This window comes from Octopus bimaculoides, chromosome 3 (assembly GCF_001194135.2).
Source record: "Octopus bimaculoides isolate UCB-OBI-ISO-001 chromosome 3, ASM119413v2, whole genome shotgun sequence".
Taxonomy (NCBI): Eukaryota; Metazoa; Mollusca; class Cephalopoda; order Octopoda; family Octopodidae; genus Octopus; species Octopus bimaculoides.
Window position 1 is genome coordinate 135394878 of NC_068983.1, and position 17723 is coordinate 135412600.

At 35.3% G+C, this 17723-nt stretch overlaps 2 protein-coding genes across 5 annotated transcripts in view; both read right to left on the minus strand.

The window, feature by feature from the left end:
• LOC106872008 (uncharacterized) overlaps window positions 1-3118 on the minus strand; it is a 17868-nt gene extending 14750 nt beyond the window's left edge. Inside the window, exon 1 of the mRNA XM_014918815.2 lies at window positions 2310-3118. Within this exon, the coding sequence (XP_014774301.1) occupies window positions 2310-2781 (472 nt within the window). The 5' untranslated portion in view covers window positions 2782-3118. The remainder of the gene's footprint in view (window positions 1-2309) is intronic.
• Window positions 3119-6353: 3235 nt separating this feature from the next.
• LOC106872009 (uncharacterized) lies at window positions 6354-17097 on the minus strand. 4 transcript variants are annotated; one of them, XM_014918819.2, is made up of 5 exons: window positions 16208-17097; window positions 13772-14210; window positions 12898-13120; window positions 10553-10730; window positions 6354-7735 (listed from the first exon to the last, which is right to left on the minus strand). In XM_014918819.2, exons 2-5 carry the CDS (start codon window positions 14199-14201, stop codon window positions 6752-6754), a joined length of 1815 nt encoding a protein of 604 aa, XP_014774305.1. In that variant the 5' UTR covers window positions 14202-14210; window positions 16208-17097; the 3' UTR covers window positions 6354-6751. The 4 variants fall into 4 exon arrangements, with proteins under 4 accessions (XP_014774305.1, XP_014774303.1, XP_014774307.1 ...); XM_014918817.2 differs by having other exon boundaries at window positions 15421-17095; XM_014918821.2 differs by lacking the exon at window positions 16208-17097 and adding an exon at window positions 14632-15391.
• Between the last annotated feature and the right edge of the window lie 626 nt (window positions 17098-17723).

Below are 17723 nucleotides of genomic sequence, written 5' to 3' on the forward strand. Positions count from 1 at the left end.
TTATTCCTTGTCAGTCGTGCATACCTCTGTTCATCACTTTCAGATGCTCTGGCTTTTGTAGTGCACAGTCTGTTCTTTTCTTGGTGTGCTTCCCTTTCTGCAGCTGTCTCTCTTTTTCTGGACAGAGACGTTCTTTTGGCTGACCTTGATTTTATAGACAAATTTGACATTTTCCTTCTAGGCATGGTTATATACGTATACAGAAATACACGAGTGCAGAAGATAGTAAACAATGAAACTAACTTGGTAACGGAAATTATGTTTCTTAATACGACAGGCAGAAAGTCAATAAGAATTTTTAACGAAAAATAAAGTATTGTACAGGTTGAAGCGAAATTTGTCACTCAGTGAACCAAAGAGCCAGTATCGAAGGTACCAGAAGAAAAAAAAGAAACCTCAGCAACAGGAAAACACAAAACCGTACTTCTGTTAGTAAATTACTTACATCAGTAAATGTGAACGTCTTTCTGTCAGTAATTTGTCGTTTGTTTGTAAATAGCGATTGAAAACGTAATCTTTTAGTGAGAACAAAAGTGAAAAAAAAAACTATGGCGTAGAGATAGATAGAGAGAGATGGATTGAGAGATATAGATAGAGATATGTTTCCTACGTCAATACCGGAAGTTGACATTTCATCACAAGTATGTAAGCATTTGGTACAAAAACGTCAAAATAGAGAGCGAAGCTTTTTGCCGTTGTTACGTCAATACCGGATGTTGACATTAAGGAACCTTTTTAAAGAAGTGAATCTTAAATATAAAACAATATTATTTATTTTTAATAAAAAAAAATCAAATGAAGAGCCTAACATTTATCCGAGGTCAAATTCTCCATGCATCACAAGTATGGAAGCATTTGGTGAAGTCGATTTCACGTGAAAAGCGAATACACAGACATCTCTATTTTATATATTAGATTAAAAAAGTTCAAACGGGGAATTATTCTATTCAATGTCTTTCAGCTAGAAACGTTTAGACCTTTAGCTGAAATATTTAGCATAACTAGTTTTCTGGTGAGAGCAGCATTGCCTGCTGCTTCAGTAGAAATCTACGGATGCACAAACGCACAAAACGGAGAAACTGAAACAAATATGGACGACTTGTTCCAAAACACCCCCGAGTGGGGAACAATCCTCGAAAGTAACCCCAATTGTTTTTCCCCAAAATTCCTATGTTCTGGGAATCTACATAGTCCGAGGTATATTTGTAGAAAATTTCATTAAAAAATATCAATTTTCTTAAAAGTTAAGACGAATTGAATTGGACGCCGGTGAATTTTCCGAAATTCCCCACCTACCCCCTCCTAAAACACTCCCCTCCCCCAAGTTTTGTATATTCGGAATCTACATGATATAACACATATTCGTAGAAAATTTCATTAAAAAATATCCATTTTTCTGAAAGTTATGATCATCAAAAATCGGGAGGGGGTAGGAATCTGGGTAAATTTTCAGATTAACACCCGCACGATTTTCACTAGGGTGTTAGGGTGGGAATTCCGTCCCTAACCCTAACCCCCTAGAGAAAATTGTGCGGGTGTTAATCTGAAAATTTACCGGAATCTGTAGTTATGCCTATAAATTTTGAGAAAAGAGCAAACTCACAGACTTTATCAGCACGATCCAGATCCTATCGCTGATGCCATTTGCTGGGAAGTAAATATCTCGGCATACTCTCGGTATTGAAGTGGAAATTTGATATTATTCGGCAATGTCTTTCTGGATGCACTGGTTATTCCCCAACACCTTTTTAAAACGGAGATTACGATTCGCCCTGGAAACTTTTTTTTTTTTAAATTTCAGTACGGATTACTTTCATCAATTTCCTAGTGATTAGTTTGTGATTGTAAACCGACGTAATGTCAATATATTTCAAAACATGATCTAAAGAGAGCTTTCGTATAGACTTGTTTTTTTTAATTAGAAAGACCTGTTGGTCCATGAACTGGAGAATGGAAGATGTAATGACAGGCAAGAAATGTACTTTTACAAACTAAACTGTCCTGACAATCAATACATTAAAGAAGGTTTAGGCGAGTCATTATCCATTACCAAAAGAACTTTGAGAGAAGATTGTTGTCCCTAGGGTACTTAGACACAGTAGGACAAAACACCTCAGACTACTCAGTGAAAAGATGACTGGTGATTTGTGGTTTGCCCAAACCTCAAGGCGGTTCTTATGATTTTAAATGCTCTAGGGTTTTCTAAATAGTAATTTATTTAAAAAAAAAAAGCCCCGTTTCATCATAGTTCAAATTTTGCTGTGAAACGAAGCCACTCATCTCCATAAAGTTTAAAAAGTGGTACTCACGAGCTACTTTATGGTCTGCACCAGCAGACTTATCACACTTTACATCATTATGTAATCCATTTCTTTTCCGGAATCTGGTAAACCAGCCCTTTGAAGCAAGGAAATCCAGCGCAGTATCATTTCCACTGGGAGAATTAGCTACAAGATCATCAAATAATTGTTTGGCTTTTACACAAATCATCGATTCACTTATATTTTCACAAGCAATTTCTTTTTCTTTAATCCACACCAAAAGTAAATTTTCCATCTCTTCAATAAAATTGTTACGCGATTTACTAAGCTTGGTTATTCCCTTAGCTACCCGAACATTTTTTAATTTACATTTGTTTTTCAGTATGGTGCAGATAGTTGATTTTGCCACTCTATACTCCAAACTAAGGTTGCTAACACTAGCTCCATTTTCATGTTTACGTATTATTTCCTTCTTAGTTTCTATAGTAATTGATTTTCTAATTCGCTTTTGTCGATCCATGGTTATATAATTAGCTAAAAATGAGAAATAGTATTATTTTCTAAATAAAATATGAAAATTTGTGTACGTGAACGTTAACGAACCGTTCGTATATACCTTCCCAGCTACTTATATGTGTGCGTAGTCCACTCGTTCGTTATTCACAATTTATTCATTTAGCGTACCGTTCGTACACGTTCTACCACTCACTTATATGCGTGCATAGTCTGTTCGTGCTTGGTTAATCAAATTTTAGCTCGTTAAGCGAGTTCAATTTTCTTCGGAAAAATCGTTCGTTATTCAATGTTTGTTTAAAGAATCGTTCGTACATGAGTACCCTACTGTGTGTGTGAGTGCATATATGAACAGGAGTTTATTCATAATAAAAGTTTCGTATTTCTACTATAACTACAAAACTAGCATTTTCATACATTTAAACAATACAAACATAATATTGGACTTTATAAACATTACAAGAAAAACAAACAAGTCCACCGACTGATCATCATTCGCTTGACTGCTTGCCACTTTTTCCTTCTCAAATTACAAACTCGACTTTTTCTTAAAGAGTCAGCAAGCTACGATCCTTCGTCAAATCCGTTCTACCTCATTTCATATGAGAACGTGTTGTTTTCCTCATCAATCTTTGATTAGTAAATGATAAAATTTAATTTCGTAACATAGGGGAAATTTCTAAGAATTTTTACAAATAACCACCAGAATTGCTACTGATATAGTTTTGCATGCTAATTGTAAAAAAATCACCTTTTGTTTTCTAGAAATTAGTAATTAAAAAGTAACAAATCGTTAATGTAATTTTAGCCAATCAAAAGTCTCCATTGCCGACTTATCGGAAGCAGCATTTGATTGTTTTCATAACGACAGCATTAACATTATCGTTTTCCTTCGTAGGACTCAAATTTTAAATGAACTTTTTGTGTACTCTACTTGTTTTAGACCATTTTCTGGAAAAAAGGTCCCAACTAGAATTTAGAAATGTTTGTGGCTTTATTTATTCGCTTACAATTGCTAGATAATATAGTAACTTCATTTACATCATTAAAGTTTTTTTCATGCCTATGAAAAAAAAAAATTTTTTTATGAAAATCTCTATCTTTGAATTGTTTTGTACCTAACTGATAGCTGTTTTAGCTTAATAATCTTCCCTGCATTCTATTCTAATCTGGGAAGATTCGATCTTATTTTGAAAACGTGTGTATTGCCAATTAATTTCCAAGTGATTGATCATTCTTTCTAGTGATGACAATGCTGACAGCATATTCATTCAGTCAGGTGACAAATATAATTTTACTTCTGAATATATTCCTAGCCTTGAACTAAAACAATTTGGGGTTTATATATTCTTATATAGAATTCGTGTTTTGTAACATAGCTTTCTTTGTACAATGATTGCTGAAACTGACATTACAAATACTTTATTGTGGATAACGATGATAAAAATTTTGATAAATAGAGGATATGGCTTTATTAATCTGGGAATCTGAATGAGACTTAAGTAGATCATCTATTTGTTTGGCTTACATGGTCTTTAATGAAATTATAAGGCCAATACAGTTTTGAGACAGGCTATTCTTTATATTGGCTGCTGTATAGTCATTATATTTTCATTTACCACTATGGTCTCATAATCTGCATGAAATGGCAATTTGGGATTAATTGAAACTATATAAATTCTATGAACATTATAAGGCCTTTAAGGGCTCCTCGCTTAGTCATAATCTTATCTAATTTCAGAAGTCATCATCATTGTTTTAATGCCCCATTTTCTATGCTTGCAGGGGTCAGATTTTCTACGGCCAGGTGCCTTTCTGTTGTCAGACTTTACATGTTTCCAAACAAGGTCATATTTTCTCAATGGAAATGAATAATACCATTTGTAGCTGTGGCCAGTGCCCCCTGACTGGCACCTGTTCCAGTGGCATGTAAAATGCATCATCTGAACATGGTCGATGCCAGGTCCGCCTGACTGGCTCCCGTGTGGCATGTAAAAAAACACCATTCAAATGTGATCGATACCAAAACTGCCCGACTGGCTCTCGTACTGGTGGCATGTAGAAAACACCATCCGAATGTGGCCGTTGCCAGTACTCCTTGACTGGCTCCCGTGCCGGTGGCATGTAAAAAGCACTATCCAAACGTGATTGATGCCAGGCCCGCCTGACTAGCTCCTGTGCCGGTGACATGTAAAAAGCACCCACGACACTCTCGGAGTGGTTGGCATTAGGAAGGGCATCCAGCTGTAGAAACATTGCTAGATTAGATTGGAGCCTGGTGCAGCCACTGGTTCTCCAGACTTCAGTCAAACCGTCCAACCCATGCCAGCATGGAAAACGGACATTAAATGATGATGACAATCAATTACACCTATTGCATAATGTGAAACCAAAATCGCAGCTGTGGCCAGTGCCTCTTGATTGGTTGCCGTTTCAGTGGCACATAAAATGCATCATCTGAATGTGGTCGATACCAGTGTCCCCTGACTGGCTCCTGTGCCAGTAGCATGTAAAAAGCACCCTCTGAATGTGGCTGATGCCAGTAACCCTGACTGGCTTCTGTGACAGTGGCATGTAAAAAGCACTATCTAAACGTGATCGATGCCAGGCTGCCTGACTGACTCCTTTTTTCAGTGGCATGTAAACGATGATCATGATGAATTCTAATCTTATTTGAGAAACAAAACAATTGTTGGTTAATATGTTGATTAATTAATAAATTAATTTGTATCTTACAATATTCTATATAATATATTCAGTGAAGAATTATCTCTTCAAAATTTGACATATTAAACCAGTGTATCTTGGATAAATATCCCTATAAGAGGTTTGAATATCCTCATTGTGACTATATATATACACACACAACAGGCTTCCTTCTGTTTCCACTTATCAAATCAACTGACAAGGCTTAGGTCAGCCTGGAGCTATAAGTGGAAGATACTTTCCCAAGGCATCCACAAATCCACATGGTTGGGGAGCAAACTTCTTAGACACAGGGGCAAACTTGTACCTATTAAACCATTCCTAGTTGAATATGTTTAGTGGTAATATGTATTCGTTGTGTAATAAGTATAATATGATGAGCTTTGTAATTTGTAAATTTCATGTGACATGAATGAAAAATGCCAAAATATATGACATTTTATGAATTTATTCTTTATCTTTAGAACAGTTGATAGGAACTGATCTTAAAAACCTATTTAAGAGAGCTGTTTATACCCACAACAGACCTGATTAAATAAACCTATAATTACAGATATTCCAGCCATTCCCATATCAATATTTCTTTCACACACTACTAAAAGTGTCTTTTTTTGTCTGAGGAAGATGCATAGAGGCCTCCTCATTGACTTGAACAAATTTTTATGCAGAGAGATGAATCTTGTGATTAGCGCTTATGGTTTAGAGAGTCTGTCATAAAACATCAACTCATCAGTTGACCTTAAAACTCAGCAATGTGAGTTACTGAAACAGTTCTCATTAGCAATATTATTGTTGACAGAAATTAACTGATATTCACTGTGACAACTATAAAAATTACAGATAATTTCACTGAAAAGTAAAAGAAAAACCAACTGAAAATAACTATTTTTTCATCCTTTTTACTTATTTACCAGAACTTCCTTGAATTTTTTAAGTATTTCAAAAGATGTAGTAGTGAAATTCTCCAATTAAGCCAAAAGTGGTAAGTCTTACACAAGTTTCTTGATAAAAATAAAAGTTAGAATGTTTATCCTCCAAAACTTATATTATCAGACCAGTTAGATGTCAGAGATATATTGGTAAAGAAAATTCATGATAATAGAGATAATGATGGGGATAGTGATGATTTAAGTTGTGAAGGTGAAAATCAGTTAGGTAAGAAACCTACTTTAACAGTATTTTAATCTGAATAATAAAATGAAATCTGAAATTTGAAGTTAAAAATAATTACAAATATTATATATTGGGAAATTTAATTGAACATTTGTGCACTATAGAGTTGAATATCCATTCACAGAAAATAAATTAACTGGATATGATTTAGAATTTGATGTAGGCAGCGTACTTGAGATCTCTACCAAATCAGAATTATTGCTGAGGTTGTCTTCAATTATATTGCCTGTTACAGATGTTATTGAAATTAGCTGTACTTCATCCTGATCATCAGTATCGTTATCACAATCTTCTGAATGCTGCGATAAACAAGTGTCTTCAGATATATAGATGACATCACGGGAATCCAGATGTTTATTTGAATGAGAAACTCCAAAATCATTGTGTCTATTGATGACCTTTCCAGAAGTGGTACTGGCAGCAGGCTTTAACTGAACATCATTATTATTTGTAGTAATGTTACTAATATCAACACACAGTTCTTCTTGAATACTATTTTGATTTTCTCCAAGACTACAGGGTTCTATTTTTAAGTGAAGAGAGTTGTACTTTGTTGCAGGCTCTATTAATGGTTCCGCTTCAGTCTTGATATCAACAATCTGGTCTGTAACCATATTTTCTGCAGACCTTACATCAGAAACTGAAGTTGTGGTGACAGAAACATCAGCTTGCATGTTAATATTGCTATAATTATTCCTAAATAACTTCATAAACATTGAATTCTGAACCTCGTTAGGATCTCCTTGTGTTCTGGAAGGGAATAATCCTGACAAAGAACAAGGTTCTGCCAATAAAGGTTCCACCACACCAGATAAAATATCTTTTGTCTTAGCTTTGTTCAATTCCTCACAACAAAGATCTTCAAAATCTTTCATTTCTAATTTTTCAGCAATAGTCTTCAGTTGGACTAGAATGTCTTCATTCAGATCTAACACACCACTGTACATGTATTCTGCAAATGCTAAAAGTCCTTCTTTACTGACTGAACTTGGAAAGACCACATTGGGAAATGAACCTTTTGATGAATGCAGGAGAACTGGCAGTAGTTTTGGAGACACAGCTCCTAAAACCATTTTATGAATCTGAAAATATATAAAAAATACCTAGAATAAATGTGGCAAATATACAGTTTAATAGCATGTTACATATCATCATCATCATTTAATGTCCATTTTCCATGCTGGCATGGGTCAGACGGTTTGACTGAGGTCTGGAAAGTCAGCCGCTACACCAGGCTCCAATCTGATCTGGCAATGTTTCTCCAGCTGGATGCTCATCCTAACACCAACCACTCTGAGGGTGTAGTGGGTGCTTTTTACATCACACTGGTACAGGAGCCAGTCAGGCAGCTCTAGTATTGATCACATTCGGATGGTGCGTTTTATGTGCCACCGGCACAGGAGCAAGTCAAGGGGCACTGGCATCGAACACGCTTGGGTGAGGCATTTTACGTGCCACCAGAACAACAGCCAGTCAGAGGGCACTGGCCACAGCTACAATTTTGGTTTTACTTGACTCAACAGGTCTTCTAAAGCATATCATATTGCCCAACACATCAAAGGTACTTTTAAATGGGCCGGATATGCAACACTGGCATTGGCCGTGGCTCCGATCTCACTTTAGTTCCCTGGTCTTCTCAATCACAGCATATCTCCAAAGGTCTCAGTCTCCTGTCATTGCCTCCGTGAGGCCTAAAATTCGAAGGTCATGCTTCACCATCTCATCCCATGTCTTCTTGGGTCTACCTCTTCCACAGGCTCCTTCCACAGTTAGGGTGTGGCACTTCCTCACACAGCTGTCCTCATCCATGTGTAACCATACCAGTGCAGTCATCTCTCTTGCACACCACATTTGATGCTTCTTACGTCCAACTTTTCTCTCAGGGCATTTACACTCTGTCGTGTATGCACACAGTATTGGTGGTGGGGGCGGGCACAACCACGAACAAGAGAGAGTCATTTTAGGGAGCAGAGCAAACAAGAAAGAATTATTTTAAAGATTAGTATGAAATATGTATATATATGTAGCCAAGAAACAAGGTTAGTAATGTTGCGAGTTAGATGGGTCTGAATGAATGAGGCGATTAAAAACAAGAGAAATTCTTAGCTTAGCTGTGCATATTTTCGAGTGTCATCAAACAGCCAAACACATGGAATAAACTTGCTAAATTATTTGTCAGTGGCCTGTTTCTAAATTCAATACATTCACTGAGTGCTTTCTTGCAAAATTTGCACATTTCATCTGAACAATATTATTCAGATCAAATTATATCTACAAAGCTCCTCTCAATTTTAAGTGTTGATGATGAGGAATTGTAATCTTCCCCAAGATGTACCCAGTGCAAGCTATGGACACATAAGAGGTGCAGCAATATCAGAGGAAGGTTAACTGGAAAAATAGCTTTTGTGTGTGGAAGGTGCACAGGTACAATAAACACTAAAAATGTGCAGGAAATAGGACTCTATAAGATGCCAGTGGGGTAAGCTAGAGGTAGTGGATAGCTTCCATTATCTAGGTGACTGAGTCAGAAGTGGAGGTGGATGCTCTGAAAGTGTAGCTGTGAGAATAAGAATAGGCTGGGCAAAGTTCAGAGAGTTCCTACTTCTGTTGGCAACAAAGGACCTCTCCCTCAGAGTGAAAGGCAGACTGTATGATGTCTGTGTGCAATCAGCTATGTTACATGGCAGTGAAACATGGGCTGTGACAGCCGAGGACATGCGTAGGCTTGAAAGAAATGAAGCCAGTATGCTTTGCTGGATGTGCAATGTCAGTACGCATGTTTAACAGAAAAAAGTTAGGCACAAGAGGCATCATATGTAGTGTGCAAGAGAGATGACTGTGCTGGTATGGTCATGTGATGCATATGGACGAGGACAGCTGCGTAAAATGCCGATCTCTAACTGTGGAGGGAACCTATGGTAGAGGTAGATCCAGGAAGACATGGGATGAGGTGGTGAAGCATTATTGTCGAATGTTGGGCCTCACAGAGGCAATGACTAGAGACTGAGACTTTCGGTGATATGCCATGCTTGAGAGGACCTGTCAAGCCATGTGAAACCATAGTCGTGGCCAATGTCGTTGTCATATTACTGCCACTTGTACTGGTGCCATGTAAGAGCACCTTTTGAATGTTAGGCCTCGTGACCATTGCTGGTGTTGTGACATTAGCATCCGTGCTGGTGGCACTTGAAAAGCCTCTTTTGAGTGTTGGGCCTCATGGAGGCAATGTAGCGGATGCTACTGTCATGTAACTAGCACCCGTGCTGGGTGTTGGGCCTCACAGAGGCAATGGCAAATGACCAAGACCTTCGGCAATATGCTGCACTTGAGAAGAAGCCCCATCAAACCAAGTGAAACTGTAGTCGTGGTAGTTACTGGTGCCAGGCAACTGGCATGTAAAAGCACCCATTACACTCTTGGAGTGGTTGGCTTTAGGAAGGGTATCCAGCTATAGAAACAATGCCAAATCAGACTGGAGTCTGGTGCAGCCCCTCAGCTTATCAGCCCTGGCCAAACTGTCCAACCCATGCTAGCATGAACAACAGACGATGATGATGATGATGATTGTTGAAAACATAGGATTCTAAAGAAGTTTTTGGAAAAAATAAAACTAAAGGAAGTAGGGTGCATATCTGACATGCCACTTCTAATTTCTTCCATTATACAACTGTTTATACTTACTAATTCCTAAGCATACCATCACTGATTTGTTTGGATCACAAGACTTTGGTCAAGATAGGACTACAGTAAAAGACTTGCCAAGGTGCCCTGTAGTGGGACTGAATCTGAAACTTTGTCTTTGATACTTTTGAAGTTGATAAAATAAAATACTAGTTAGATGTTGGAAGTTGAGATACATAATCCTAGATGTGAATAAAATAGAATTAAAACATACATACCATTACATTTATGGTACCATTACTAATGTATGAGTCACAGAGGCGCCGTGCCTTCCATAGAGAAAACAGATTGGACATTACTGCTGTTTGATGATTTGGAACGACTAAAACACGTCTTTCTTGAACAGGAGGCACAGTTGATTGTGGGAACACTATGACTTCATCAGTCATTGAATGACTGTAAATACAAGATATGTAAAATAGCATTGGTTAGATATATAATATGGGAAAAGAAAACATATCAACATACTAAGGTAACATATTGCATGTGTTAGATTTAGATTAGGATACATAACTGATCTTCCTCCAAATACTAGTGAGTCACTAGTACTAGCTAATTTGTCTTTGCCAAATTCCAAAGCAGCCATCATTCAGGTATCCCCAATCCATTCTTTTCTCCCTCCTTTCTTCACCCTCTTCAACCCTGCATTGACCACTATGACCAATACTTCCTTCTCAGAACATGAATCCTTTGGAATTTCCTACCCACTCGTTTCTTTCTTGCAGGTGTCAATCTGCAATAGATTAAATGGAATATTAACAGCATAAAGTTCACTAATCTTGGAAGGCCTGCAAAAGTGATGTGGGCTGCTCTTTCACAATATTCTTTTGGATGGGATACTGGGTCCAAGACCAGCAAGTTTGAGGGAAGGGGCCAAACCAATTACATTGACCCCAGTAGTTGACTTGTATCATATTTTATTGACCTTGAAGGGATGAAAGACGAAGTTGACCATGGTAGGATTTGAACTCAGAGTGTAAAGAGCTGGAAGAAATGCCACTTAACATTCTGTCCATCATGCTGATGATTCTGCCAGCTTGCCACCTGTAGGTGTCATTAACCTAGGTATGGGAAAATGGGAATTAAATTATTGATGATGATGAAGATATTGTACAGATGAGTGGTTAGGTGTTCCACAAGCTGTTGCTTTTCATTAAGATTGTACAAGATGGACAGCTGGGATGTAATAAGGGAATTAAGCTAATGAAGCAAACAACAATGGTGGTGGAGAGAAACTTAGTCAAATTGGTGCAAAGTAAAAGTAACCTTGTTACAACATGTTCCCATCATAGCAGGCATAGCTTGAACATCATCTCTGCCAGACTGCTAATAAAGTGGTAATGAACAACACAGGTACAAAAAGAAGATAAAATACTAAAATTAGACAAGTGATCATGTTGCAGCTTTGTAGTCTAGCGTGTTTATGACTCATTGTTAGTGATGTCCCCCATAGATGTTGTTTTTAATCAAGAAGAAAAGAATTTTGCAATGAAACAAGCATGTGATGAACCTAACACTTCATCTTGTAAACAAGCAAGGCCTAAACTCTCTGCAGTTAAAGAAATTATTGATGATATTCTTTGAATGAAGAGATTACACTTATGTTGGTAATGAGAGTAATTTGGACAATCCAACTGGTGTCGAGGGAACAAATATGATAGTTAAGAAGTAAGCCCATGGTTTTGTTGGAGACATGTTTCCTAGTAATTCTGGGGTGCTGATTTCAAGAAAATAAATATCAATAGAATAATAAAAGCAGCTGACCAGTCTATTATGGACAAACAATACAATTGTGTTTATTCAGAAAATAAGCAGCAGAAAAACTTGACGTGATAAAAGAAAATTGACTGTAGTTTTGAAATCAGGATGCCAATTTTAGTCTAAGTGAAGTAAAAAAGCAACCTCAAGAGAAATTATGTTCATAATTGTTCCCCTGTTATTGTTACTCTTCTGAATATTTCTGATTCTATCCATCAGTTTGTCTAACAAATATGGTAGTTGAGAGAAAGGCTTATTATTATTATCCTCCAGAATTTTTTTGTGATTTTGTCCATTAGTTTACCTGCGATCATTACTCTTGAGTTGTATATGCAACTATCTATTTTTTTTTTTTTTGCTCAGGAGCCCTACTCCATGTTAGATACAGGGGCCCAGGTCTGAGAGGGTTAAAGAATCTAGAATATACTTTAGCTTTATATTAATGCAACACTTTAGTTTTGAAACAACTGAAGAAGTTTTTGTTTAAGATCAGCCAACACTCTCTTATGTTTATTGCTAAAAAACAAAAAAAAAACAATGTGTTTTGGTGAATAATAAGAAAAGCTGTTGCAAACGAATGACTGATGAGAGCTGTTAATGTTTTCTATAGATTTTGTTAGGTTTCAGTAAAATTATAGATTCCTTCAGTTTCTAAAATTTTATCTTATCCTTTTTTTGCCTCTTAAAGAGGTTATAGAGGAATTTTTAACAAATGGTCATTTTCTGATGATCAGATGTCCAATACAGAATCAATTAGAGCTAAAGAAGTCAATAATATGAAAGAAATTAGATGAGTAACACTTACGATGTTGATCTTCTTGTTTTTGAGGCTTTTGAATTTATTTGTTTGGAAATTGTGTCTGGGGTTACATCTTCTATCTGAATTGTAGCTGCTTCAGGGGCTTTCCTTTTCCATTTTGATGAACTCATTTCATTAAGATTTTGCATATTGTTAGCATGAGTATGATGCAATTGAAGAGTTGAGGCACAATCAAATCTTGATGTTTTTAAGAGAGATATATTATTTCCTGTGAAATAGAATATAAGTAACTCTAATACTCAATTAGGATCATTTTAAAATATGAAGTGGTTAGGAAAGACAAAATAGTAGATGTGTTAGAATATTGTTGAGATTTCAAAATGACTTAGGTAATAATTGAACAATTATCCAAACAGGAATACAATGCAGAGTCATGGAAATCACTTGAAAACAACACTATCAGAAGACAGTAAGGTATATACATCCTTTGGTGTAAATGACTAAGTAGACTGATGATAAAATCTAACAAACAAAACATTTGCTGTTTAGATCATATGATGTAGTTAAAAATTCTCAAGAAGAAACCTGCATGCACTGTGACTTATTCAAAACCCAAATACTATTTGAGTGAAGAATGAAGTATATACAAGGTTCTGATAGTTGTCACATGACACACATTGTAAACAGTAACATAAATCAAAATGATAACAATAATAATATAAAAGACTATGATTATATCAGAATATTCAAATTAGTTTAAAAGTGAGCAACAGTTCAAATTATCTAAGCACAATGGGCAGCAACTAATTGTACAAAATATTAACATCAGTTATGAGAGTCAAACATATAAATGCTTAAATATGTACAGAAATTAAACTAGATATCACAGTTAAATGAAAAAATTCAGAGGGACAAATACCAGGATTATATTGCATCTGCTCCTGATGATGGAATTTTGGGACATCATAATACTTTAAAAGGTTGACTTTAATGTAGCCATTAGCAATTTGCTTTTCTTCTTGAGCCTTTTTACCCTGTCGAGTATAATGATTCTTTGGCCCTGTAGCACGTCTGTTCCTTGCATATTGAGCAAGTTTCTTAAGTCTTTCATATCTTTCCTCTTTTGTTTCTTTGGTCCTTCTTTTCAATTCATTCTGAGACAATCTTCTAAGCCTCTGTTTTCTCTCTTCTGCTGTTTCTTCAGCTCGTCTCTTCTGTGCATTTAAAGACAGCTTTCGTAGTCTCTCAAGTCTCTCATCATTTGTTTCATTTGCACGTCTTTCTCTTTCACGCAGTTTTTTGGCTTCTTGCTTTTCAGTTTCATTATGGTATTTCTTGAACCGCCCCATTATTTTACCCTTCAAAGAAATAAAAATTTATTGAAAACATACAAAAATAAATTTGATTCAGATTTTTTTCCTGAGTACAACGTTTTGGGTCTACAGACATAATGTAAACTTTTTAACACGACTCTGAAAATTAAAAATCTATCTTGCACAATTACCTTAGTGATGAATAACAACTTCCTTTTATACTTTTGTATGAGATTAGTATATCAATTACCAGAGAAAAAATATAATTATTTTCTCGGTTTTAAAGAGTTAAAATTCTCTGTTTTCATTCGTATAACATTTCAACTACTTTACAATGAGATATATTCTAAAGCAAGATTTCATTATCTCTTCACAGTAGTTATACATCCCCCAGCATTATTTTATTCATAAGAACGGTAACCCCACAAAATTCTTCATCCTGATTTGCAGTCACGATCTTTCTCACCTTAAATCTTTGCAGGCAGCTCGATAAGAAAATCTTTTTTATTTTACATTTGAATTTAATTACTTCTGTATTTGTTTACCCTCTAGAATAAAAACAATTGCCCAACTGGCATTCTTTCGAAATAGATATTTTATCTGTCATTTCTTCGAAAGAATGCCGAACAATTTTTAGATAGTTTAGCATTTAACTTATACAAACTAGGATCTTGAAGTCTCTGACAAGTACCGTGTAGTACCAATATCTTCTTGCCAAGTCAAGAGAGTAATAAATTAATGTAAATTGTCTCCGTTTAAAGATATATATTGTACAGGAGCCAATTTTGAACTACTGCATAACAACACTTTGGCCCATGCGAGTTTATAGATTAAAGCCTTCTTTTGATTATTTGAAAAGAACGCGCTTTCTTTTGGTTTGACTAGATTTTGCAGAATTTTGTGAAAAATGTAACATAAAAAGAACTCATGAATTGAAACAGTAGTTTATACAAATGACGATGATATGCTAATACAGTATGTAGAGGTTTCGGTGAAATTCGGATCAATTACTTTTTTTATCACACGAATTTTAATGTTTTAAATGTCATACCTCCCATTGATATTTTACAACAATAATAGCAATAAAAATCACAATACGTCTTTTTAATCACAGCTAACTCGCTACTTTTAAGAAGTAAAAGTTGTTTTCAAATGGCATCGATATATACGGTCACAAATAAAAACAAAATTCATCCAAGCAAAAATAGTTTCCTTAAACAAATTGCCATCATTATTTGTATAAGAAATGACTCACCTGATATTTTCAGAAGGAAATTTTAAAACACTTTAGTTAATCGTTGCTTATGTATAGTAAATAGAAATGCAGTGGATTGTGACGATCAGCGTAGATGTTATTTTTGCATGTACTAAATATTGCTAAAATTGGAACTTTCTAGAAATACCTACTCTATTGTTATTTTAAAATGAATTATATTTTCTGAGAACTTTGAAAAATCGGTCAAATGAGATACAGATTTGATTTGTATTTTTTTTTTATTGTTTTATTATCCCAAAGGAATAATTTCATCAATTGATTGTAACTGAAGCGTGTACGCTAAGGGAGTTAACTATGCAGTGACTATCTTTTTTACATGACCAAACTCTACAAGTGTATAATATCGATGTATCATGTTAAGAAAACTAGTGTGCACACAAAATTTATTAAAACTTATTTATTACAAAATACGTTAATTTTAGTTTGTAGAGACTTTGAAATGGTTATTTTAACAAATGTTTCTATAGAAACATCACAAAAATATTCAGGGAATTGAGGGACAACGCCATATCCACTTATTACCATTCTATAAGGTTTTATATTATACACCAAAATACATTTCTTTCTCAAAACTGAAATCATATAGGCAGTCACCAACCATTGATATCATATGCTAGATAAGATCATACATTAATACAGAGCTGAGAATTTTCCATTTGACCTTTCAAATTCACTATAACAATCACGATTCACTTAAAGGCTGTAAAATATTAGTATTAGCGCTGTTTAGTTAGACAATAATCTAGTATAAAGCAAAGTTTCCTACCCAGTTTATGTGCAACTTCAAAGGGCAGCATGCATCTACGTTTAGTAAATTGTATACTTTAAAACTCTTTTTAATGGTTGAAGATTATATCATACAAATGTCGACCTATTTAGTTAATTGTTAAACTAAGCCTTTCCTTGCAGGAAATAAATGTTTCGTAAGAAAACAATTATCTCAAATTGATTGTATGGCAGTTTATGTCAAGCTCTACGTTCTAAATGATCAAATTTAAATTCTCATTTATGATACATTTTCATTTCTCCAAATTGTTTTCTTATATTTTGGTTTTTTAATTTTTACCACTATAACAAAATAAAAAACAGTAAGAGGAAAAGAAATTAAAGGTAAAAAACTGAATTTGATGATTTCGGGCAAGTTTAAAACGTCAACAGTCTATGCTTCAACTGGTGGTTTGTCGTTAACTCAAACATTATTTGCTAATTCCAACTGGTGAAAAAATTTGTATCATTCCTTAAATAAACTTATAGCAGATCTGAATAAGTGGAAACAAAATATGTATAGGGAGTCCATCGAAGAAGTTGAAAACTGTTTTCGGTATTAAATCAGAATTTTTTTTCGATGTTAACGTATTGGAAACATGAAAACTTTTCATTCATCAAAAAATACTCCTGAGCATCACCGAGTTAAATTGAGGAGGTAAAGCCAGCATAATTAAAAGTTACGCAATCACGGTCTTGTCTTTTACAGCTTTATTCATAAAATCTACATCAGTCTATTAAGGAAGTTTATTTACAAAAATACTTCACGCGTACATCACACCAGTTTATTAAATATGAGACTCCAAAATCAGTGTTAGCTCTGTTCTCACTTCTTGGTTTATGTACTTGTCAGGAAGTGACCTTTTTCCGGAAGTACCATTCAACGCTGTTCGTCGTGAGTAAATACGTTTCGAAATCAGAATTGATCCATTTCTGAGTTTATTTTTCATGGTAATAAAATAAAATAAAATAAATGCTCGTCCAGATTCGTACTTTATCAATCAGATCCAGTTTTCAGTTATTTTTTTGCTTTTGTTTTTTAAACCCATCTTTTCGACTGCGGAGATTCCATATCTGCCCCAAAAAATCGGCATTTCAAAATTTTAACCACTCCCGCCAATTTTTCACATTTTTTAAAGAAATTGTTTGGCCTAGTACGTTGAAAAATACGGAGATTATGATTCTAAAAAAATTTTTGTCAAATTTCAATTTTTCAAAAAAAAAAAAATAATAATAATAAACACCCCTCCCCTCATACTAAAATAGCAGACGTAAAAAGTTGTTGGCACGACGTCGAGGGTTCCAATTGATCCGATCAACGGAACAGCCTGCTTGTGAAATTAACGTGCAAGTGGCTGAGCACTCCACAGACACGTGTACCCTTAACGTAGTTCTCGGGGATATTCTGCGTGACACAGTGTGACAAGGCTGACCCTTTGAATTACAGGCACAACAGAAACAGGAAGTAAGAGTGAGTGAAAGTTGTGGTGGAAGAGTACAGCAGGGTTCGCCACCAT